This window comes from Mus caroli, chromosome 11 (assembly GCF_900094665.2).
Source record: "Mus caroli chromosome 11, CAROLI_EIJ_v1.1, whole genome shotgun sequence".
In the NCBI taxonomy this organism is placed as follows: Eukaryota; Metazoa; Chordata; class Mammalia; order Rodentia; family Muridae; genus Mus; species Mus caroli.
Genome location: NC_034580.1, coordinates 27,989,111 through 28,012,809, shown reverse-complemented (window position 1 = coordinate 28,012,809; position 23,699 = coordinate 27,989,111). Strand labels below are relative to the sequence as shown.

General features: G+C 48.9%; 1 protein-coding gene and 1 pseudogene across 2 annotated transcripts in view; one reads left to right on the top strand and one right to left on the bottom strand.

The window, feature by feature from the left end:
- The first annotated feature begins 834 nt into the window (after nucleotides 1–834).
- On the top strand, nucleotides 835–981 carry LOC115032737 (annotated as a pseudogene).
- A 1,836-nt stretch (nucleotides 982–2,817) lies between these two features.
- Sh3pxd2b (SH3 and PX domains 2B) overlaps nucleotides 2,818–23,699 on the bottom strand; it is a 79,949-nt gene continuing 59,067 nt past the window's right edge. The window contains exons 8-14 of one of the 2 annotated variants that reach the window (XM_029484044.1): nucleotides 23,546–23,650; nucleotides 22,214–22,297; nucleotides 19,414–19,531; nucleotides 16,573–16,799; nucleotides 14,977–15,026; nucleotides 13,741–13,866; nucleotides 5,789–9,014 (exon numbers count right to left, since the gene is read on the bottom strand). In XM_029484044.1, the coding sequence (XP_029339904.1) occupies nucleotides 7,470–9,014; nucleotides 13,741–13,866; nucleotides 14,977–15,026; nucleotides 16,573–16,799; nucleotides 19,414–19,531; nucleotides 22,214–22,297; nucleotides 23,546–23,650 (2,255 nt within the window). In that variant the 3' untranslated portion in view covers nucleotides 5,789–7,469. Of the gene's footprint in view, nucleotides 9,015–13,740; nucleotides 13,867–14,976; nucleotides 15,027–16,572; nucleotides 16,800–19,413; nucleotides 19,532–22,213; nucleotides 22,298–23,545; nucleotides 23,651–23,699 lie in introns of both variants that reach the window. The other variant, XM_021177399.2, reaches the window with a different exon arrangement.

The window sequence follows — 23,699 nt, the reverse complement described above, 5'->3', positions numbered from 1 at the left end:
GGTGGGGCAGTGTCTGGATGGTCCATCCTTTCGTCTCAGCTCCAAACTTTGTCTCTGTAACTCCTTCCATGGGTGTTTTGTTCCCAATTCTAAGAAGGAGCAAATTGTCCACACTTTGCTCTTCCTTCTTCTTGAGTTTCATGTATTTTGCAAGTTGTATCTTGGGTATTCTAAGTTTCTGGGCTAAAAGCCACTTAAACACTATTGTTATCATTGTGTGTGCCTTCAGGCATGTGTGCCACGGTGCCCATTTGAATGCCAGAATACAACTTTGTGGAACTGGTTCTCTCCGTCCACTCCCTGTGGGTTCCAGGGATTGAATTTATGAGGTTGCCTCATCAAGCTTATGTACCAAGCTTGTTTCCCTGTTGAGCTGCCTTACCAGCCTTTGTTTCATAGATTTATTGCAATTGTTGTTGTTAATTGTTATTATTAACTGTTTTGGTTTTTCTACACAGGGTTTCTGTGTGTAGCCCTGGCTGTTCTGAAACTCGCTCTGCAGACCAGGCTGGGTTCAAACTCATAAGTCCACCTGCCTCTGCCTAAATAAATAAAATTTGTTTGTTTGTTTGTTTGTTTTTGAGACAGAATTTCTCTGTGTAGCTCTGCCTGTTCTGGACCAGGCTGGCCTCAAACTCAAAGACCCACCTGTATCTGCCTCCTGAGTGCTGGGATTAAAGATGTGCACCCCCACTACCCAGCATAAAATTTATTTATTTATTTGTGTGTGTGTGTGTGTGTGTGTGTGTGCAGGTTTTAGTACATGGGTGCCAGGGGAGTGAGACCCTCTGGAGTTATGAGCTGTCCAATATGGACATTAGAAACTGAGGGGTTATCACTTCTCGGCCTTTTGGCTAAGATCAAGTGTAGGAACTGAGGGTTTTTAAACATTTATTATTTATTTTATGTATGTGAGTACACTGTAGCTGTACAGATGGTTGTGAGCCTTCATGTGGTTGTTGGGAATTCGGCCTCACTCCCTCTGGTAAACTCTGCTCGTTCAGTCCCTGCTAGCCCTGGCCTAATGACTTATTTATTATTATACAGAAGTACACAGTAGCTGACTTCAGATGCACCAGAAGAGGGCATCAGCTCTCATTACGGGTGGTTGTTTGCCACCATGTGGTTACTGGGATTTGAACTCAGGACCTTCGGAAGAGCAGTCAGTGCTCTTACCTGCTGAGCCATCTCACCAGCCCAGGAACTGAAGTTTTATCCTCTGTAAGAGCACTATATAGTCTTGACTGCTGAGCCAACTCTCCAGCTCCCCTGTGTTTGAGCTTTATTCTGTAGCCCAGGCTAGCCTGGAACTATGTACTGCAGACTAGCCTAGAACTCTTGGCAGTCTGCCTGCCTCAGCCTCCCACATGCTGGGATGACAGGTCTGAGTCATGCACCTGGCTTCCCACTTGTGTCCATAGCAGCGTTATTCACAGTGGCCAAAAGATAGAAGCCACCCGCACACTCACTGAAAAATGGCTAAAGAAAGTGTACGCTAATGCATAAAGGGTTATTATTTAGCCTTAAAAGGGATGGGATTCTGGTATGTAGATCGACCATGAGGGCACTGTTAAGTGAAATAAGCCAGTCACAAAAGTACAACTAGATGACTTCAGTTATGTGCAGTACCTAGTGAGTCAGTGTACACAGAGAGAAGGTAGAGTGGGGGCTGGGGAATGGGGTGGGAAGAATGGAGAATCGTGTTTAGTGTGCATGGGACATCAGTTGCCTGGAAAAGCTTTGTGGACAGTTGGCGATGGCTGGGTTACAATGTGCACAATGCCACGGAAGCTACACCAGAAGCAGCCAAGATGGTAAATCTTAAGTGTAATGTGCCGCAGTAAACGCAGGGGATAGGAAGGTCGGAAGTCCATGCATCCAGCCTTCAGTGCTCCGGGATCATTAGGTCACTAATCCAAGGTAAGTGCTTTCAGGCTTCTAGAACCTTCGCTGAGGGACTTCTACCGAGTTCTCCAGGTGAGCATTTTGAGGGTTTGGAGAAAAATCAGCAAATCTGATGTTCTCTCTAAATAGAAGCCCTCCCACCCATCCAGGTTTCTCTGCCAGGTAGGACATGAACGTGAAGGCCAGAGGCTTCAGACAGGGGCACAGGAGCAACGGGGTACAGTGACATTGCTAATGATTAGTGCTTAGGCCCTGCGGCAGAGTATGTGCTGTTTGGCATTCTAAAATGTCTCGATGAATAGCAGGGCTCTCATCAAATACATTTTGGAAATAATGGGTTAAATTTCATCAAGCATTTGATGCACATTTATCTTCCATTGCTAGTGCTTTCATGTGCCCAGGGGACATGGAAGGCTCCGCATGCAAGAATAACCAAATAGATTGGACCACAGAACCCCTTGTCATGTCACGTTGGTGACACACACTTTGGTACAGTGTTATGAAAAGTGATAAAATGGGAGGCCCATAAATACTAAAGCTGGAGGGTGGCAAACAACAGTGGGTTTGGGAGGACCCAAGACTGCCTTGGTTCTACCTTTGAGAAACTAATAAATGTCTCTTGTGAACAGAGAACCTGGGCAGTCCTGTAGCCCAACTATGGCTGCCTTTCCCCCCTACTTTCCTGCACTCTTGTTCACCAGAAGACAGTGTCAGTGAGAGCAAGACATCCTGGACATGTGACATTTCTACTCTTTCGGTAGAATCAAGACCCCCCCCCCCAAATACAATGTGGCTTTCCTTTGTGGGTTTGCCTGCCCCATCCAGCATATATAATAGACTTTCAGTCTTTTGCCGAGGCTCAGGAAAGAGTCCCTCCTGTTTCTAGGCAATGCTTGAACAGATTCTGTTTATTTCTCTTCTTCAGACACAAAGAGCACAAGTCCAGACACCAACACATGAAGTCCAGACACCAGGGCATGTATCTCTTTCAGCCAGATGAAATCCACAAACACTACATCTTTACAACGAAGCTTGAAACCAGTCAAGCATTTTATTATTTTAAAAAAGAAAAGACTAATGGTATACAGTCTCTACATGCTACAGCTAGGTGTTCACCCCCTGCCCCCTCACATTAAACACTCACGGGAGATAAAAGCCACCACCAGGACCTGTCAGTTGGCCTAGGGGTTGTGAGAAGGGCTGAGAACCCAGGGGTTCCCAGCACCAGCTGTGGGCCCATGAATACAGTCGGCCACGCTGTCTAGAGCCCACTGTTTCTGGAGGGATGTTAGAAGCAACCTCAGTGGCCCCGAAAGAGGAACCATGTATGGCTAAGGTAACCACAGTTTATCACACTCCCTGGTATGTAAGAGAGGTGCTACTAGTAATTACAGGGCACAAAGGCATTGCAGGCATAATCGGACACCTCCATTGCATTAGAATTGTTTATTGCTGTAATAAGCCTGGCAGGGCACCTTTGCTCTTAAAAGCAGAGGTGAGAGGGAAGGCCACTGGCGATGGCACCGGGTCTGGTCTTTTGAAGGACAGAAGCTAAGCCCTCATTCTGATGGGAGCTAAGAGGGCTTACTTGGGGAAGGAGTACAGAGACAGGGAAGAAGATGGAACATTTGAGGGACTTGGTACCTCAACTAGATAGCACCGGGGACCAAGCATCACTCCCCAGAGCAGGGAGGTCTGGTCTGTGGGACGGTTGTTCAGCAGGTGAGGAGTACGAACCATTGTCTTAACTGTACAGCTCTGCTTGGGGTCAGGTCAGTCCTGCTGCTAGAACCTTAGCAAGTTAGGAGCAATTCTTCCAGGCAAAGGCAAACCCTTGGGCCTTGATACAAATTAATTTTCTACCCATTCAGTCCACACCCCTTTGACTTCAGGGAATCTTTGGTCTGTGGTAGGATAGGCTGTAGTATACAGGAAAAACCCTGAAGGAAAGTTTAGACAGCCACCGAAGGGGCCGAGATGGCCACACTGTTCAAAGAAATGGCAAGGCTTCCCAGGGTATGGACTATGTCGACACTGAAGAGTCCTGGGCTCAATGGAAAGACAGGAGCTAAGCCATTAAGGTTCTTGTTTATCTGTGATGCTGGGGATGGAGCCTGGGGCCCACACATTTGGGCCATTGCTTTCTGGCTGCACCACAACTCCACACCACTCTTCTTAGATGGTCAATTTCTTCCTCTCACTAAGGGCCAGAATTTGGCGATAAACACTAGACTGTCCTAAGTTCTTGGGGGGAGGGGGGATTTGGCACCTGTTCTTTAGTGAAGTACATGTGTCCCCACTTTCCATCCACTCCCCAAGTCCCCAGTGGGTTCAGAAACAGTTTAAGGTCAAGAACTGTGCCATAGAAATCAACTCTATGGGGTGGTCTGGTGGCAGAGGCTCAAAAAACAAAACAAAACAAAACAAAACAAAACAAAACAAAACAAAACAAAACAAAACAAAACACCCAACTGTGAGCGCCTAGCATGGCTCTTGCCATTTCCTGGCAGGACTCCGAAGTAGCTGGAGCACAGACTGCCCCTGGCCTCAGCCTGGGGCCATGGTATTAACATAAATGGCCAAGAGTGACTCTGGCCAGAAAATATAAGCAAAGTCTCCATCTAGCAACGGCTGTTTTCAAGCCCAGGTTCCCAGAGGCCAGGGTACTATACTTACTCTCAGGCAGAAACAATGCAACCATGGAGCCAGAGAGAAGGGTCCATCCAAGAGGGGCCATCTGGCCAATGACCAATGTTTGGTCAGGGGATTGTGGGAGAGACACCTAAAATCAGAGACTGGGTCACTGGATTGCCAGCAAGTACTGTAACATTTCTTTGCTGGTGGCCTGTGTACCTTAACAAGGCAGGATATGACTTCACTCTCCATACCTTAACTTTCCCATTATGTATTGAGGTGGTCCCTGCCATCACATCAACAGAGTCGATGTGAATGTTAGTTGCAGGGGAGGGGCACAAGTTTGTGTTGGTGATCTGATCTGTGATTGGCCCAGACATTGCTACCCTGGCCTTGGAAGTAGGAAGGGATAGGGGCTGAGGGGGAGTCTGGCATATATGCTCCACCCCGAGAGGAGTGACCACAGTCCTGGATGTTGAAAAGCTAAGTCCCAGGCAAGGGAAAGTGGGTGAGTGACTTGGCTCTGCAGACCCATTCGCTTCCAGTTGCCCAGGGTACTGATGAAGCACTATGGCCGATGGAGCTTGCCACAGAGACCTTCAGGCTGTGTGTGTGACCCAACAAAAAGACAGTGAACAGAAAGGGAACCCGGCACACATACAGTTCACGGCAGCACAAGGATAGGACAAAAGGCAAATTCTCTCATTGCCCACAGGAAGGCCTGTCTGCTCTGCCTCAGCTGACCACAGAGAGGAGGGTAGAAGGCAGATGACTTCACTGGAGCTAGTGGGCAAAGCTCAGTTCTTCAGTGCAGGGTGATGCCCCCCACCCCGCTCCCTGGTCTACCCAGCATCTGCGGCATAGAAGGGACTTGTAAAATACTTGAGAAGGTTACAGAGAGCCAAGTGCAAGCAGGAAAAACAAAACAAAACAGCAACAGCAACAACCAAAGGCCTGTAAAACAGCTTCAGAAAGCTGGTCAAGCAAAGGTGTCGAAACTCAAAAACCACCAACAAATAGAAAGCGATGAGGCTTCCTGCACAGCGTGGGTGTGGGCATGAGGCTCTCAAATGCTGCTCCAGAGCTGAAGATTCTCAGCTTCCCCTCTCCCTAACTGCCGCTTTCCCCTGAGGCCCAGGGCACAGACTAAGCAGGATCATCCTTCAGATGCCTCCTACCCAGGCCCAGTGCTGGGGGTGGGGGTGGGGGTCGTGGGGGACTGCAGGCTGAACAGAGGAAGAGAGTGACAGCGCCAGGTGGGTCAGAGGAAAGCAGAGAGGGCTGGGCAGGGGTGGGGTGCAGAAAGGATCCCCTTGCACAAAATCTTTGGCACTGCAAGTAAGATGCAAGCATCTTGGGAAAGGGGGCATCGTGGTTTCCAAACCACATTAAAAATGAACCCTGGGGAAGTGTAGAACCGGACAGGGCTGTCCCCTCTTCTGTAGGGACTGTGGGATGGGATGGAGCTCCGCCCTCCCAATCCTACCCCTCTTTCACAGGAAGCCCATTCATAGGTACAAGTTGGTCTGGGCTGGGAGCTAGAAATCTGGGTCCTGATTTTAGCTCTGCAATAACTAAGTGGACCTCTCCAGGCCTTAGCTGTCTATTGGTCAAAATAGGGAAGGGCTACCCTGGGCTTCTCCCAGGGAAAGAGCACGCTAAAAAGCAAACTGTTCTTCGCGGAGCAGCAGCTGCTGCTGGGGCAGGAGACTACAGGCCCTTGGGTACTGTTCTAGTTTGGCACAGACCCAGCTGCTCGTCCTTAGCCACCGAGGGACAGTGCCTCGGTTTCCTTTATTTCTCTTCCACACACAGGGTATCAGGCTATACGCTCTGTACCTGCTACTAAGGATCCAGGGTACACCCTGTCCTGCAGAAACAGCTGTGAGTCCAGGGCAGTCACTACCATCCCTTTGCTCATAACATAAGGAAGACCCCAGGCCACCTACCCTGATACTCAGTCAACCTCCATCTCTTCCCTTTCTGGTTGTTCTTGCAGGGAGAAGAGCATGGATACTGGGGTCAGGCAGACCTGGACTCAAGCCTCCTCCAGCCACTTCCTACCTAGCATATCCTGGGGCCTGTAGAGCCTCACTTTCCTCAACTAGAAAATGGGTGCAATAGACAGGGGAGAGAGGCTGGTTGACAGAACCTGAAGGCAGAAGGCCAAGGGCAGTTTGGCACCTACTAGGCAAAGAAGCACTCATGGACCATGTGCCTTGTGAAGGGCTGGCCCCTTACTTAAACAAACGTGGAGACTCTTGTTCCAGGGACTGAGGGAGGTGGGTGGGAATTGGAATTTAAAAGCCCTGAATGGACCAGAGGCTTTAGCAGTGAAGTGAAGCGTGCTCCTTTAGGACTGATCACGGTCCAAGGCAGGATAACTGAGTGAATCTCTAGACCACTTGAGGGCAGCTGTATCTGCTCAGGACTTAGAAGCAGAAACCCCGGAAGCTGATTCTTTCGGGACTCAGTTCTTCCTGGCACCAGGTATTCTGAGAACGGTGAACAAAGCCATGACTGGGCTTCTGGTAACATGGAGAAGTTAGAGCGAGTTGTCACAGGCTGTGGGGCTGTCCCTCTTATGCCACAATTGAGCATGGAGGGTGGTCTGGAAGTCTTCCAGGTGGCTGGTGTCAGTTCTGGGGGTCTGTGTCACTATCCTGCTTCTGGATAACAAGATGTTGCCCATGTGGATGGGTTCTACTGCAGACAAGGATGGTAATGTGGTTTCTACCTGGCAAAGGCTGTGGCTTTTGAGACTTCTGGAGATGCCACAACAGGAGAATCAGACCCCAGGCTACAGGATATCACAGCACCCCAATGGCCACCTTCCTCGAAATGATGTGGAGACTGATAAATTAAGATGCGTATTAAATACGTGGGGAAGGCTAGCAGGGACTGCTGGGTCTCCCGGCAGGGCGGGGAAGCTAGGGTTTCTTCCGGAGGTAGTTGGAAGGAATCCAGCCTTCCCAGGAAGGAGCCCCACTGAGGACCTGGCAAAACCACCAGCCACTGCTGTTCTTCTCCCGGACTTCAAACACTGTCCCTTCCTGGAAGCTGCTAGTGTCTTCATCTCCTTCAAAGTTGGCCACAGCCACGTAAAGTGAGTCCTTTGGGCCATCGGCATTGAGGAAGGAAGCTGCCTTCTCTCTGGTTTCTCCCACCTTGCCAGTGACGCGTGGCCCCAGCCCACCTTTGCCTCGTATGTCATCTTGGCCCACTGAGGAGTTAGAGAGGAAGGGTTTGGCTTTCGGAGGGACAAGGAGGGCCCGGCCTGCAGCAGGAGCGACTCTGCTTTCTTCACGCTGTGCCCCTCTGACCTCTGGAAGGGGCCTGCACGACAGTGGTGACGAGGAGGTTTTCTTGGGGGGTGGGGGTCTTCGAGGTGGGACCACAGGTCTTTGCTGCTGGGTTGCTTCTTGGACAGACACAGGCACAGGCACATTCTTGGGCCCAGGGTCTGTGGTCTTGGCTGGCCGGGGAGGGGCTCTGCAGGGTGTCTCCTTTGGACTCAGCCCATCCTGTCTGCCAGACCTGTCCTGGCCACGGCCAGGTCCCTCCCCGGGAAGGAAGCTTCTGCTGAGGGCTGTGTCATGGCTCCCAGCAGCATGGTGGCTTTCTCCATCCAATAAGGCTTTCTCTTGAGACTTGGCAGGTCTGAGCTTGCTCCTGAGGTTGTAGATATCCACGTGGTCTTCACTCTGAGCTGGCTCTGTCTTGGGGGAAGGGGTTGGTTTGGGTCTAACCTGAGGTCTAGACTTCATGAACAGATTCTGGGAGGTGGGGTCCACCTTCTCCTCGGACAGCTCAGCTTTAGACCTGGAGATGGGCCGGAGGTTTGGCTTTTTCACTTCCTTGGCCAGCACCTTGTGGCCACACTCTAACCCCATGTCATTTCTCAGTGGGAACTTGCTTTTGTCAGGTTTGGGCTCTGGTTTCCTGCTGTCCCGGGCCAGCGGGGCATGCTTTGCTGGAATCATTGGCAATATCATGCCAGGGGGTTTTGGGGAGGAGCCCCGGAGCGGCTCCATCTTCTGTCTTTCCCTCTCCAGCAACTCCTCTTCAGACTTGATGATGGACTCTTTGCGTGGAGGGAGGCTGGGCTTCTCCTCCTGTGTGGGGTCCGAGATCTCCTCATATCCTGTTGACGCAGACAAGTCTGAAGATGCCTTTCTTGGGGCCTCCTTTCCTCCTTTCCAGTCTTTGGACCAGAGCATCCCAGACTCCACAGCACCGTGTGGTGCCTCAGGCAGGGGTCTGGAGGGCCCCACGGCTTCTGGACCCGTATTGTTCTCTGTTGCAGCTGCATCCCCAAGCCGGAGCTGGGTCATCTCGTGGGGCAAGGGGGCCAGAAAGTTGGGCCTCGAGGCACTGCTGGTCTTCTTATACTTGTCAATGAAGGTCGCTGGGGCCCACCCCTCCTTATCTTCCATCTGAATGTACCACCAACCACTTAGGCTCTTCTCAATCACCTAGAAGGGGGACAGGAAAAGTGCTTAGTGTCTGGTGTTTATAGCATCTGTGCCATATGAAAAATAGGAATCTTTAAACACAGGAAAGCCTTCAGGTCAATGACGTGCCATGCTTACATTCAGGGCAACTGAGCCTGGTGGAATAAGATGAGTCTCATCTCTTATCTGCATCTCTTCCTGGTGCCTGTATCCACTGAACTGAATGGTGGTGTTCTTGAACTGAAATTGATGATGCTATTTAAGATAGGATGTCTCCTATGTCCTTTGGGTCCAATATCACCCAAGTGAATTATTGGAGATGAAAAGTTACATAAACTGTGCAAGACAGGCTGAAGTGTGCTCTCAAGTCCCTACCTGAAGCGTTCACCTTCAGTACTCCAGATGTCCTTGCATCTGGATCGGGTCTTTAAAGAGGTAACTGGGTGTAAATGGGTCATGAAAGCAGGCCTGAGATTTGTAAATAGAGAGCAGGAATTATGCGTGTGAGGGCATAACAAGAGGATAGCTATTTGTAGGCCAAGAAAAGAAGCCACAGGAGATACCCACCAGGCACCTTGACCTCAGCTCCAGCAGCAATAAGAAGGTAAATCACTGTGTTTAATCCAGCCCATCTGAGTATTATGGGATACGGCAGTCCTAGAAACTAACACCTACAATTGCCAGGCAGGTTCTGTACACAGGAAAGCTAATGCTCACTACCTCCCTGTGATCCAGGGACAGCCATCCTATTCTACAGATGCAGAGCAGAACCTCAGGAGAGCAGAGGGCTGGGCAAAGGGTTCTGAGGAGGGTGAGTGGGGGAGGGCAGGCAGCTGGGCTCTGAGTACTGCCAGCCCTTGCCCCTCAGGAAGAGCAGTGCCTGGCCCGAGAAACTGCCACAGGAGCCATAAGGACCGAGGCTTGACAGCAAGAAGAGCAGCCACAGTCTCAGCATCTGGAGACTCAACTTAGGAACCCAAAGTTCTGGGTGCTAGCTCGTAGCTCCACCACTTTAATGGTGGTAACAGCAGCAAGATTTGCTAATGTTCAAACAAGCAAAAGGGGGCCATCTTCGTGAAAGCATGCAAGTGCACTCTTTATGTGTTACATCAGCCCAGTTCGTGGGAAGCAGAAGCAAGCATTGTGAGCTAGGCCAGCCTGGTTTACACCGTGAGTTCCAGGACACCTAGTACTACATTGACAGGGTGAGGTCGAGAAGAGAGATGGATATGAATTTGTCACTGGACCCGCTTCAGCAAGAATAGAGAAGGGTCAGAAAAGGAAACGCCATGACATCTCCCCACTGCATGCAGTTGCATCAGGTGCCAGTGTCTCCGATGCACTGCTGAAACCCCAAGGATCCCTGGTAGCATCTGAGCCGCATCTGAGCCACATCTGAGCCTGTGTGGCAGGGCTTACTGTTCAGCCCTGTGCGTTAGCAGAAACTGTAGGATATATACTGTCAAAGAATCTCTATCTTCCTTTCTTGAATGAAATCCAGTCTGTGTGTGCACACCTGACCTATGCGCTGCCACAGAGCTGTCCTCCAGCCCATATAAGCTATGTCTTAAAACCACACAGTGCTTTTTCAGCTCTCTGAGGAACAGCCCATCATAGCCTACAGTGTGAGCTTCTGGTTTCAAGATGGAATAGACAATTGTCTTTATGCAGCACATGTAAGGAAAAGCTGTGGATTTGCAGCCCAGCTCAAAGGGAAGCAGGCAGAAGGGATGGATCCTCAGGCGACTCCTCACAATTTCTCAGAGGACATAGAAATCTACAAAGGGTAAGAGACATTGGGTGTGGCACTGAGGGAGGTGTGGGAAGAAACAAGCACGTGACTGGGGAGTAACTAGGAAGACACTAACAGTCAGCCTGGCTAGCCTCTGTCCTTGCTCCTGTTCTTGTATGGGAGACTGTAGGTTGCAATGGTGAAGATGCAGGCTGTGGTCACAGAGACTGGATGCTGCTCTGTGGCTGGCTCAGAAGTCTCTAGAAGCCAATAATCTCTTGCACGTATTTCCACAGACTGACTCGCAGATGTCTTGTCTTCTCCTTCATTCTATAGTGTTTGACAGTGGGATGCAGGGTCTCACAGATGCTAAGCAGCTAATCTATTTCTGAGCTCTGGCCCCTGCAGCCAAAACAGGTTCTGATTCCATGGAATAAGTGCAATACATATCAGTAACAACGCAAAGAACTGATGACCGAGAAAAAGATAGTTAATGCCGGTAACAGGACTGTGAGTGAGTCAAACCTCCATCCCTAGAGAAGACCACTAAAGACCGGGTGAGGCCAGAACAGGCAGCTGTGAGGAGGAGTTGAGAATGCACAGCAATGAACATCACCACCATTGAATGAAAATTGGGAACATACTGAACAGCTGAGGAACAAGTTAATGAGCTATGAGACTGAACAGGATGCCGAAAGGATAAACTATTTATCTTAGATTTCTCTCTCTCTCTCTCTCCACATACACACACATATATGTATACATACATATACATATATACACATATATATGATACAAAATATACAGTATAATATATCAATATCCACACATATGTGTATGTATATGTAATACATATGTACTGTAGGCAGAATACATATTCTGCCTATATATAGAATATACATATATATTTTATAATATATATATACATATATTCTATAGGTAGGTAGAAAAGCAGGTAAGTTGAAATTATATTGTATTGTTTTGGGGAAAAATGACAAGCCAAAAAGTTTCTACATGTTCTACAGAGATGTAATCTCCCTGCCCTCCCCAACTTAGAGGGTTTTTTCTATATAGCCTTGGCTGTCCTGGGACTTGTTCTCTAGACTAGGCTAGCCTTGAACTCAGAGATCCACCTGCCTCTGCCTCCTGAGTGCTGAGATCAAAGGTGTATGCCACTACTGCCCTGCTAATTTTTCTTAAATGCTTATCAAAACCACAGATATGATCCTGGGAACACGGAGTGACTGGATTATAGGCATGTCAGAGATGTGCAGGTTTAATCTCTGCCTCCTGAAGTAGGGATAAGAAGCTCTGGCCAAAGCTTACTCATGACAGAGCAGAAGTAGGGGTGTCAGGGGTCAGACCACCTGTTCTGTCAGGAGGCATCTTTGCTAGATCTCAGTTCCTGCTCTTTGCTGCTCTCCCGTTATCTGCAGGCTTTCTCAAGAACATGGGAAACGTCTTTCATGCCTATGTTTGTGAAGATAAAAGATACACATGAGATAGAAAGGACTTACCTTGGTTACCTAGGGATCTGAGTATGCAGACAGAGTATGGGAGGGGCAGGACAGGAGAGGGGAAGCAGGTGGCGGCAGAAAGAGGAACATATGACCAAGGGATGGTTCCGTGGGTAAGAATCTTTTTGTAACACTAATGCCCCAAGTTTAATTCTTGGACCCCTGGTGGCTATAAGCCCAGTCTCAAAACTCCTATGGCAAAACGGGAGCTGGAGAAAGGAGTATTGGTCAGAAGCTCGCATAGGCAGTACGGCAGCAGAAATAACCAGAAGAGCCTGCCTCAAAACAAGGAGAGACTTGTGCAAAAATTGTCCATTGTCCTCTGCAAGCAATGAGTCTCATGTGCACACATACAATAAACACATCTTCTTAAAAAGTAAGAGAGGGGCTTGGAGGAGTGACTCAGCAGTTAAGAGCACTGGCTGTCTGGCCAGAGGAAGCAGGTTCAATTCCAGCACCCACATAGCAACCCTCAACTATCTGAGATTCCAGTCCCCAGGGATCTGATGCCCTTCTCTGGCCTCCACAGACATTAGGCACACGGTATATAGACATACATGCTGGCAAAACACCCATACACATAAAAATAAATAAAATTTTAAAAAAGAAAAGGAAATATAAGCCAGCCACACACAGCCATTGTGGTGGTTTCAATAGGTTTGCCCCCCCCAGAGGGGGAGTGTCACTGGGGGTAGGCTTTGAGGTCTCTCTCTCTCATATATATATATGTATGTATATGTATATATACATACATGTATATGTGTGTGTGTATATATATATATATACATATATATACATATACATATACATATATATATATATATATATATATATATATATATATACATACATATATATATGCATGCTCAAGTCTGGCAGAAGGAGCCTCTGCCTGNATATATATATATATATATATATATATATATATATATACATACATATATATATGCATGCTCAAGTCTGGCAGAAGGAGCCTCTGCCTGGCTACCTGCAGATCAGGCTGCCGAACCCGCAGCTCCTTCTCTCGCACCTTGTCTGTCTGCAGGCTGCCATGCTCCCTCCATGATGATAACAGACTGAACCTCTGAAACAGTTAAGCCAGCCCTAATGAAATGTTTTCCTTTAGAGGAATTACTTTGGCCATCCTGTCTCTTCACAGCAATAAAACCCAAACCAAGACAGCCATATACTGTATAATTCCACTTCTAGTCAGAAAGTCCAGGGTGGGTTGATGTGAAAAGGGAGACCAGTGTTCGCTGATGGGACAGGGTTTCTGCTAAGGGCTTTGGGACTGGAGTGTGGCAATGGTTACACAACTCCAAGGAAAAGAAAACAGTGACTCGTACACACAAAGTGGCAAAGAGTTTGGGATATGTTTATGCATGTATATATAGTCAATAGCTTAATAAAGCCTTTAACCTCTCCTCCCCTCCCCCATAGCAGGAGGTGAGATGAGAGAAGCCAATGCCGGGAAGGAAGAAGAGCAGCAGACGCTCACCTCCACTTTTAGGCCGGCCTGGAAGCTGATGCCATCTGGGATGGTGGTCTGGAACTCAGCGATGGTGTAGTACTCTTCCTCCACCTGGGGTGGGATGGGGGGCTTCGGCAGGTTGAGGCCTCGAGGCTGTCAGGATTACATACAGGGCTGAATGAGTCAGGAGGGGTAGGTACACAACATCAAGGAAGCTTAATTAGCTTCTGAGGGGCAAAACAAGGAGGGCTTGACTGTCACACCTCCTACTTGAGGTTCCCCTGGCCCCTCAACTTTACAGTTACACACAACATCTGGGCACATGGTGAGAACTTGGGAAAACACAAAGGTCTGAATATAAGAGGCAGCGAGGCTATGGGAAGACCTCAGGTCTTTGAATTTGACCCAGGTGGGCTGGAATGCTGATGAAGGGCCATGCCAAGCTTCTGCTTCATCTCCTGTAGAACGGGAATCCTAAGACTACTGGCTTGGTATATCTGCTATGACTATAAAATATGCTACTGAGTGACACACCTGGTGTATTTATGGTGCTGGACAGATACCCAAGCAATGGCAGATATTTCCAAAGCAATTCCTTTCCAAACTGCTTGTGATCACCATTGGTTTACAGTTTGAATATTTGAATACACAGTGAGCCATCTTGGGGACAGGATCCGAGTTCAAACACAAAATACATTTATGCTTCATGTGTATTTAGCCAGGGTAGAGCATTTTACAATATATTTAGTGTACCTGTGTTTTGACTGTGATCCGTCACGTGAGGTCAGGTATGGAATTGTCTTTCCACTTTTGGTATCCTGTTGGTGCTCAGAGGGTCAAGATTTTGAAGGATTTTGGATTTTTGGAATAAGGATGCTCAGCCTACATTGGTTAAAAAGGTACCTAGAAGTAGGGCATGGTGTCGAAACTCATTTATTCCAGCATCTCAGAGGCAGAGGCAGGCGAGTCTCTGCGAGTTGTAGGCTGGCCTGGTCTACATAGAGAGCTTCAGACTAACCTGGGCTATATCGTGAGACTCTGTGTATACATAAATAAGTAAATGCACGTTTAGAGTGAAAAATGGATCAGAATAACAACGTCACTGCAGATAAACCTGTGCCTTGTCTAACCTTGGACCTGCTATACATAGGTTGTGTTGTTGTCAAGAACTGCTTGAAAAATACTGGAAATGAGAGGTCTAGTGGGTGTCCCAGACAAGCCCCAGGCTAAGGAGATGAGGCTCTAGGGCAAGTGTGTACTTACAATGGTCATGTCCCGGCGAGGAGGGGGTCTTTGCCTCATCTTTGGTGATCCTATGGGGGAAAATAAGACTCCAGTTTATTCATACTCAGAGCTCCACAGACAGATTCCCAGCGGTGGGAACCAGGTGGGGTCTCACCCCTCCCTTCTCTGTCCAGAAGCCACATGTGAGAACAGCCGGGCTATGCCTTCCTCATGCTTGTCTGGGGACCCTCCATCAGCATGGCCTCCCCTGGACCTTTTCTATATTCCAATAGATGATTGGCACCAAGTAATGGGAGGCTGTTCACTCAGGGCATAAAACATGGATGGACTCAGAGCTATACAGGGCTGGGCCCAGACTCAAGCTCCCAGCACGAGACACAATTACTGTTAGACTCTGAGCCATAGGTCCTTTTCTGTGGAACAGCCTAATGGATACCTACCTCTCCCTGGCAGTAGAAGTAACATAAAATACCTATTGCCTCATCTTCTATTATGTTAGAAAATACCTGAGTCTTAGCTAAGACATTTAGCACCCCTGTAAGAACTACTGTTTCTAGACTTCTGTGCAGCTTAGTGTTACCACTCAATAAGTCCAGTGGAACATGAGGGAAGGTGGAGCATTTGTGCTATGTCACCCCTCCCTGCCTTTCACTGGCTGGACAGTAATGGCCCACACTGGATGATGAGGGCAACATAAAACAGATGTTGGAAACCAAGATTCTTGACTGCATGGAAGTATCATCTTAGCTGTAGACACAAACTTGCTCTGTTATGTTGAATGGAAATGAGTCTCTGGATCAAATGAGCCATTGTTAATCAAGGTGTGAATGTGTGTGTGTGTGTGTGTGTGTGTGTGTACATGTGTGTGTTGTGGGAGGAGACTTTGATTTAACATATGAATGTCCTACAAAGTCATGTTACTTCAGGTTTTCATTTGGTCCCCTACTATTAGTGGGCTGTGGTCTTGACCATGAGAGACCAGAATCATAGAACTTGGGATTGGCCAGAACCCCTGCCATGGCCTATAGCAGTTGTGAAGCTCTCAGCACTTAGGCTCCTGCAGACAGCATGAAGCTCAGCCCTCATCTCTGGGAGGTGTGGAGTCCTTTCTCCACAGATTCTCGCTGCCCTCAGGACCAGCACAGGATGTTGGAGACACAGTTCCAGGTACAAGGCAGACAGCTTTGGGTAGCCCGGCTCTCAGTGTGGGGAGGATACAATTAGCAAAATATAAATAGGGAAGCTCTGAAAAAGCAAAATGGGTGAAGCAAACCCAATATGGGGTCAGCTTTTCTCCCTTAGGCCCATTGTTACCAGGTGAATAGCCTTGGTCTTATTTCTCTGATTTATTTATCTGTAAAACAAAAAGCAGTCCCTCAAAGGAGGAGGCAGTGAGCTAATCAGGAGACGATCGTCATGACTCACTGGAGTAATCTAAGGAAGGAACTGTTCAGATTCTGAGATCTGCTGGTCCAGTGGTCTCCGTGAGTTACCCAAAGTCCCCAAGCTTTTATGTTCTCTTCAGGATATCATCAGATGGCAGGGATGCCAGAAGGGAGGTGCCTAAGCTCAGATAGACCTCAGCTGTCTGAGCCAGGGTAGGGCGACACTCACTCTGCTTAACGTCACCATCGGGCACGAGGCGACCTTCAAACCGGCCATCCCTCTGGTTGTTCAGCAGCTCCTTCTCCCTGCCCATAGCATTCTGATGCCGGGAAACACCATCCAGGTCGAGGGCACCCGAGTGAGCAGGTGAGCTGGGGCCCAGCTTTGGGGGCAAGGGCTCCCCACTGTTCTTCTTTAGGTAGGAAGCAGGGGCCCAGCCCTCTTTGCCCTGGAACCTGGGAGGAAGGGGAAGGAGTCTAGTCAGGTTGGTCTGTGGGGCTTTTGGGGGTTGAAGGGGTGGGAATGAAGCCATGATTCTATACATGTGGTCCAGGATGGTGGACAGTGGATTCAAACTGTTGTGGGTCAAAGGCTCCATGCAACTCATTGCCCTCTGATGATGCCTAAGCCTTCAGCTTGGCCTTCCAGGCCCTCCCCACCTGATCTCCATTTGCCTCTCCCAACAACCACCATGTCCCATACACCCCCTTCTACTTGAAGTCTCCAAACGCACCATTGCTAGTCACCTCCCCACAGCACTGCTCTTGGTAGGTCTCTAACAAGCACCTCTCTCTCCCTCCTGGTGGCACCTGCTCCTCTTCCCAGGTTTTACTTAATGTCATTGAGTCTCAAATGAGGCCCAATCTCCATGACGGCCCCCTGGCTTCTGCACACTCTGTGATCCCCGCACCTGCATCTGCAAAGTGCATCCGGCTGTGGATTTCCTGTCTCCTAGTTAGAACACAAGCCCTTAGGTTCGAGCAACTGGGTATTGGTGAATTCGATGAAGAAATGAAAGGCCAAGGGGACAAGTTGCCAATGGGCATATCGGATCACGGGCGAACGGCAATAAAGCTCTGCATCAGAGCTGTCTTCTTGAGGTACCACCGTGATGGTGATGGTCATTACAGTGACAGCCAGCACTGTGGGCACCTATTCTATTAGTCCTGTCCTAAGCACTTTACAGCTCTTATGTGTTTGAACCCAGCCAACATTGGCAAGATGGCCCCCATCTCCCAGCGAAGCTTCTTGGGCATCAATGTGACACCACAAATGGAAAATTCCACACTTGACTTCATGTGAAGGATCACAGTCAAAATGCAGCTGCATTAGACTCGCATAAACTCATCTTCCAACTGTGTGTATACACCATATATGCAACACAGTGAATCTTGGGTTTACCAATGGCCCTCCTCAAATCCAAGACATCACATTACACATAGGCAACATTCCCCAACGATGAAAACGTCCCAGATCCTAAAGACTTCTGGTCTCATGCATTTCAGGTAAGGGATTTTCATTTGGAATTGGGATCCGTTTTAAAGATAAGAAGCCTGGGACCCATTGGTGTTAAATACCTCACTCGGGTTTACAAGTGAGTCTGTGGCAGAAATGGACTCAGATCTCTTAACTTGTTCTTCTTGGCCCTTTCCAGGCAGCTCCTGCTCCTGGTGCAAAGCCTCACACTGACAGGAAAGGGCTCTGGGCCGGCTGACACAAAGACACTGAGACATGAATGGTGTACCTCTGCACTGAAGAATGACAGCGACTCTGACACACCAGCTCACTATCCCTTAAAAGGCAACAATCATTTAATTCTCACATGACAAAGCTCGGGTTTCAAAACAATAACTAGAGAGGCCTGTTTGGACCAGAGATGTGCTGGAGCAAGTGCACATTGGCTCACGAGAGCCCACTGCATCTTCTGAGCTCCGCATTTAGTGGCATCTCATTGGTGACTTGAAAGTGGCCACAAGACAGGTATTTACACTATGGAGATCAGCCAACCCCACCAAAAGCTACTAGTACTAGTTCCTCTCCAAACAGGTCCCCATACCTTTGGGGAAAGAGGAATAAACCCAGCAAACTAGTCATGATACACGGCAGAGCCAAATCTCATTAAGCACCACTTAAAGAAGTTATGCACACCTTTGATTCCAGCCCTCAGGAGGCAGAGGCAGGTAGACCTCTGAGATTCAGGCTATCTTGGTCTATAGAGTGAGTTCCAGGACAGGCACTCTAAGTATAGCAACCCCCTTTCAAAAAGGAAGGAGGGGAGAAGGAAGGAAGGAAAAGAAAAGAGAAAGAGCTACTTTAAAAACAAAATGGCCTAGGTTTCAGTAAAAAACAGGTCACTTGTAACTGGAGGCAAATTTACAAGGAGATAGAAATCTATACAATCAAGCATTTGTCAAACTCAAAGCCCTCTAAGAGAGAATAAGTCTTGCTTTAAGTGGAAAAAGCTAGTTGAATGCAGCACAATCCACCTCCTCTGGCCATCATTGGGACACAAAGCCACAGCACAGGCAGCACAAAATGGAGGATGAGCGTCTTCTGGGGTGAGGAGCTCTGGGGTGAGGAGGGCATGGGCTCCCATACTTCCCAGCCTCAGGAGACCCTTACACTCGTCTGACAACTGCCTCAAAGTCTGAGCCAGGTTGAGACCCCCCTGAACTCCAGCGCTGTGAGGTTCCAGGGTGACCGTCTGTATTATGGTACTATGACAGTCACATGTCATTTACTGATGGGGTGAGTTCTGAGAAAGGCTTTATTGGGTGGCTTCTGCCAACACCACAGTATGCTTACACAGACTTGACAGAGTGGCCTGCTGTATGCCCACACTATGCTGTAAAACATACAACAGCCCTCTCTTCTCTGAGGCTTGGGGAACTCAAAGGTCTTGTCTGTTTGGACTTTACAGGAAAGATATGGGCAGGGAGGGAGGCCAAACTGTACCAAGGTGTACTCATGGCTGAGGTAAAAATGACACCTGTCTGTAGCTGCTCACAGACTCTGTGAAGCTGGAGCTCACGAGAGACCTAGAAGCTCCACCCAGCCACAGGGAGGTACCTGATCTTCCACCAGCCCTCCAGGTTCTTCTGGACGACCTCCACCACAGCCCCTCGCTCTAGGTTCATTTCATCCTGGTCACGAGCTGTGTACGGGTAGATGACCGTATATTTCTCCTCTGCAGGGACAAAGGGTGATGGGGTGAGGAATAGACAGGAGGAGCCAGGATGCTGGCTGTGAACTGGAATCACACAGAGGGAAATTCTCTCTGAGATTTCTGGGCTCCTCAGGCTCCCATGGAGCTCTTAGAGGCCCCAGTCCCTCTGACCCCCTCAGCATCAAAGAATCACCCTCGTATTCAGACAATCTGTGTCTCAAAGTCAGGGCCCATGACTTCATGCAACGTTCTGACACACAGCATCTTCATCTCCCTTGCTCAGGTTAACCTCCCACCCCCATTCCAGGAATTACCTTCTAACTAACATGACCTTTATTATTGTTTCAAGTCTTTCCTCTGAAGGAGTATGATCTCCATCCATGAAGACAGGGATTGGTCTATCTCAGTCATATCTTTATCTCCAGCACTGGAATGTGCCTGGAAAAGCTGGCAATTGTTTTATGAATGAGCCTCTGTTTAGGAAAGAGGCATATTCTGAAATCCCACCCTAAGGAGTGCACCTTGCTCACACAGTGAGTTAAGCCCCCTGGGTACCTCCTGGTTCTTGCTAGCTGAGACTATGAGTTCAGAGATGAAGCTAAAATTGCCACCTAGGAAGGGACAGAGAGTACTTCTCATCACCTAGACAGTGGCTTTTTATTGGTTGGGTTGCAGCCCTGATCCAACCATGCTTACAGCCTGCATGGCTGGGCTGCTTCCCACACCACTCTCCTCACAAGCCACAGCTCCATCCTTATAGCCCACAGTCCTGCCTCAGAGCTTTCTCCCACTGTGTTATTACAGCAGCCCCGAGATCCTGCTCATTTGCAGCCCCTGGACACAGTGCTCAGGAGAGGAAGGGAGCAACTGCCATCTCCAGTGTCACAGAGAAACATGGACACATGACCCAGAGGAGCCCAGAAAGGAGATGAGAGGGCCGTTCTTAGGTGACATTTCAGTCCATAGGTGAGTGGCTGAGCCAGCTATTACTTAGCGCTCACAGTTCTTGGGAAAACCCTTGAGGCATCCGTTGCTAGTCAGCTGCTGCAGAGGAGGTTGAAGCCCACAGGCGTTTATTTATTTATTGAAATGGCCTGCTGACCAGCTCTGAAGGGGCTGTGCTGACTTCTGGCATACATTCTATATTCAGCATGGTCAGCTATTTCCTCTTGTGCTGAATCAGCAGGCACCAGGCTGGGATAGGATGAAGGAATGAAGGATTCTGCCAGCCTAGCACAGTAGTTTTGTGTGGTCCAGGTGGGAAGGGGCTACCTGGGTCCTGAATGCATCCAAACCCATGAGCCCTGGGTCTCCTTGGGCTCCAACTGGGAGGGTTCTCAAGCTCTGGGATGCTAGAGCTGCAGAGAGACACTAGCCTGAGCTCAGGGCTGTGCAAACACAGCCTGTTCTGCTGGGGGCTCAGCCACCCCTATGGCATGTGACCCTGGTCTAGTCACAGTTATTTCAAAGCCTGGCTGCTGTGACTGGTTTCGGGATGACACACAGTGGGAGAACTCTTGGCAGTGAGAGGGGATAGTCCTAGTGCCTGTGCTGAAGAAGAAGCTGGTCAGGTGGTAGTGGCGCACGCCTTTAATCCCAGCACTCAGGAGGCAGAGGCAGGAGGATTTCTGAGTTCGAGGCCAGCATGGTCTACAAAGCGAGTTCCAGGACAGCCAGGGTTACACAGAGAAACCCTGTCTTGAAAAAAAAAAAAAAACAAAACAAGCAAACAAAAAAAGAGGAGAAGAAGAAGGAGGAGGAGGAGGAAGAGGAGGAGGAAGAGGAAGAGGAAGAGGAAGAAACAACAACAGCAGCAGCAGCTGATTGTTTTGGTGACTGTCCCTGATAGGTACCTAGGACCAGTGTCTCAAGGAATCGAACTGTGTGAATGGAACAGAATAGAGCAGAGGTGTCAAGGGTGCATCCAATCTTTCTTGGAGCTAGTTCTAGCTTTTCAGTGGTATGAGTCAGTATTTTTCCTTTTTTTTTTTTTTTTTTTTTTTTTTTTTTTTATTTTTTTAATTACTGAGTCTCCTTACATAGCGCAAGCTGTCCTCCAACTCATGATCCTTCTGTCCCAGCCTTCAGGTGCTAGGGTTACAGGTGTGAGGAACTCACCATCACCCTGGCTTTATTCTCCTGTGACTCAAGTCNATCGAACTGTGTGAATGGAACAGAATAGAGCAGAGGTGTCAAGGGTGCATCCAATCTTTCTTGGAGCTAGTTCTAGCTTTTCAGTGGTATGAGTCTGTATTTTTACTTTTTTTTTTTTTTTTTTTTTTTTTTTTTTTTTTTTTTTTAAAGACTGAGTCTCATTACATAGCGCAAGCTGTCCTCAAACTCATGATCCTTCTGTCCCAGCCTTCAGGTGCTAGGGTTACAGGTGTGAGGAACTCACCATCACCCTGGCTTTATTCTCCTGTGACTCAAGTCTGGTAAAAGTAACAGGGCTGCACAGTCACCATCATAGAAAATCTAGGCATCTTTGTAAACTGGGACACCTCCAAGCTCCAAGGCCATCAGATACCCCAGGCCCACTCCTCCCCATCCTGCATGCTTGTACACACAAGATTGACAAGACCATGTTTTTTTTTTTTTTTTTAACATGCAGCAGGCATGGGCAGTCCCAGAGCAGGGAGCTCATGCAGATGCAGGGACTTGGCTCCAAGCAGTAAATGCAGAGAAAGCTCCCAGGGTAGGCACCTTGACGCCAGCTGATGGCATACAAGTCCCCCAGAGTCCGGCGGCGACCCACAGACCGGGGCAGAGAGCAGTATCTCCAGGACACTGGTCAGGAAGCATGTAGAAGGATGGCAGAAGGCAGAGTTAATGGGAGCATACTCCAGGGCTTGTAAGCCTGACAGCACCTAGCAGTGTTCTCCTGGGAGGGATCTACCTGAGTATACCTCCAGCCCCAGCCATCCTAGAGAGGACAGATGCCTGGGGAATGAGCTTCAGTGTGACCGAAGAGGTATTCAGCAGTCATTCTATTCTGAGAATGTTATACTGAGACACGGTCACGGGAGCGGAAAAGAAAAATGCTAAACCTGCGGGAAAATGTGCTCTTGCCTGTGTGGGAAAATCTCAGCCTCCCTGAGTGTGGCTCCACATCTGTGAAACACTAGCTCCTTCTCAGGCGAGCCATCACAGACTGGAAGGGGAACAGGCTGTCTGCCTTGTAGCCCCTCCCTTTAATCTAGCTTTGCCCCCAGTTCCTGGAGGGACGCTGAAGCAGAGCACACACACACACACTGCAGAGTGTCACTGCAATCCAACTAAATGCAAAGCCACGGTAATCTTTGGATGTACACATTTAGGGTGTCTAGACCCCTCCTTTACCTTCTTTCCCAACATACTTGATTTGCCTCTGTGCTACCTCAGAGCCATCCACTGAAATCCAGCAACACTCACCCCCAGGCAGGATGGGAACTCAGCAGAGAAGGAGGGGGCTTTAAGAGGTGACTCCGGCCCAAAATTCCACTGCATGTAACAGAGGTAAGATTCACACTCAGGTTTGTGTGACTCCTAGACACTCTGCTATAAGAGGCACTGAGGGCCTCTGCTTTAGGAAGCTCCCGCAGGGGAGAGGAAGTCTTCGGCCTTGGGCATTGCTGGAGTGTCAGGCATCACTCCAAAGAACATCTACCACAAAAATGTCCCCAGGAAAAGGAAGTGTGTGGGAGACAGAAGGGGACACTTAAACCAGCAGAAAAAGTCACATGGTGTTGAAACACATGGGGTTGAAAGTTTTGCAAGTGAGTATAGACAGTTAGTTAGTATAGCACCACAGCAATGTTAGAGAGCAGTGGGGTGTCAGCAATCAGGCTCAGGGGGCGGGGAGGGTCTCATAAAGGGGTGAGGGCCCAGTTTTGGCAAGGCTCACCAAGGGTAGCTCCTACAAGCCCATGGGGGAAGTACAGGCTTGCCTTATAGCTCTAATTCCACCCTGCTCACAGGCTCTAGATCCTGAACTAGTGGGCTATCAGTCCTTGAGCAGAGGCTGCCAAGAAGGGGTGAGGAGGAAGCTCCCCCTACCTTCCTCAGGCTGGAGGGAAAACTCATCTTGCACGCCATCCTGGCCTTCCAGGCAGGTTGCAGGGACCCAGCCCTGCTCTTCAGCAGTGCTGACGAACCACCAACCTGCAAGCAAGAAGAGTTCAGGGTGCTGTCAGTGAGGCAAAGCGAGAAT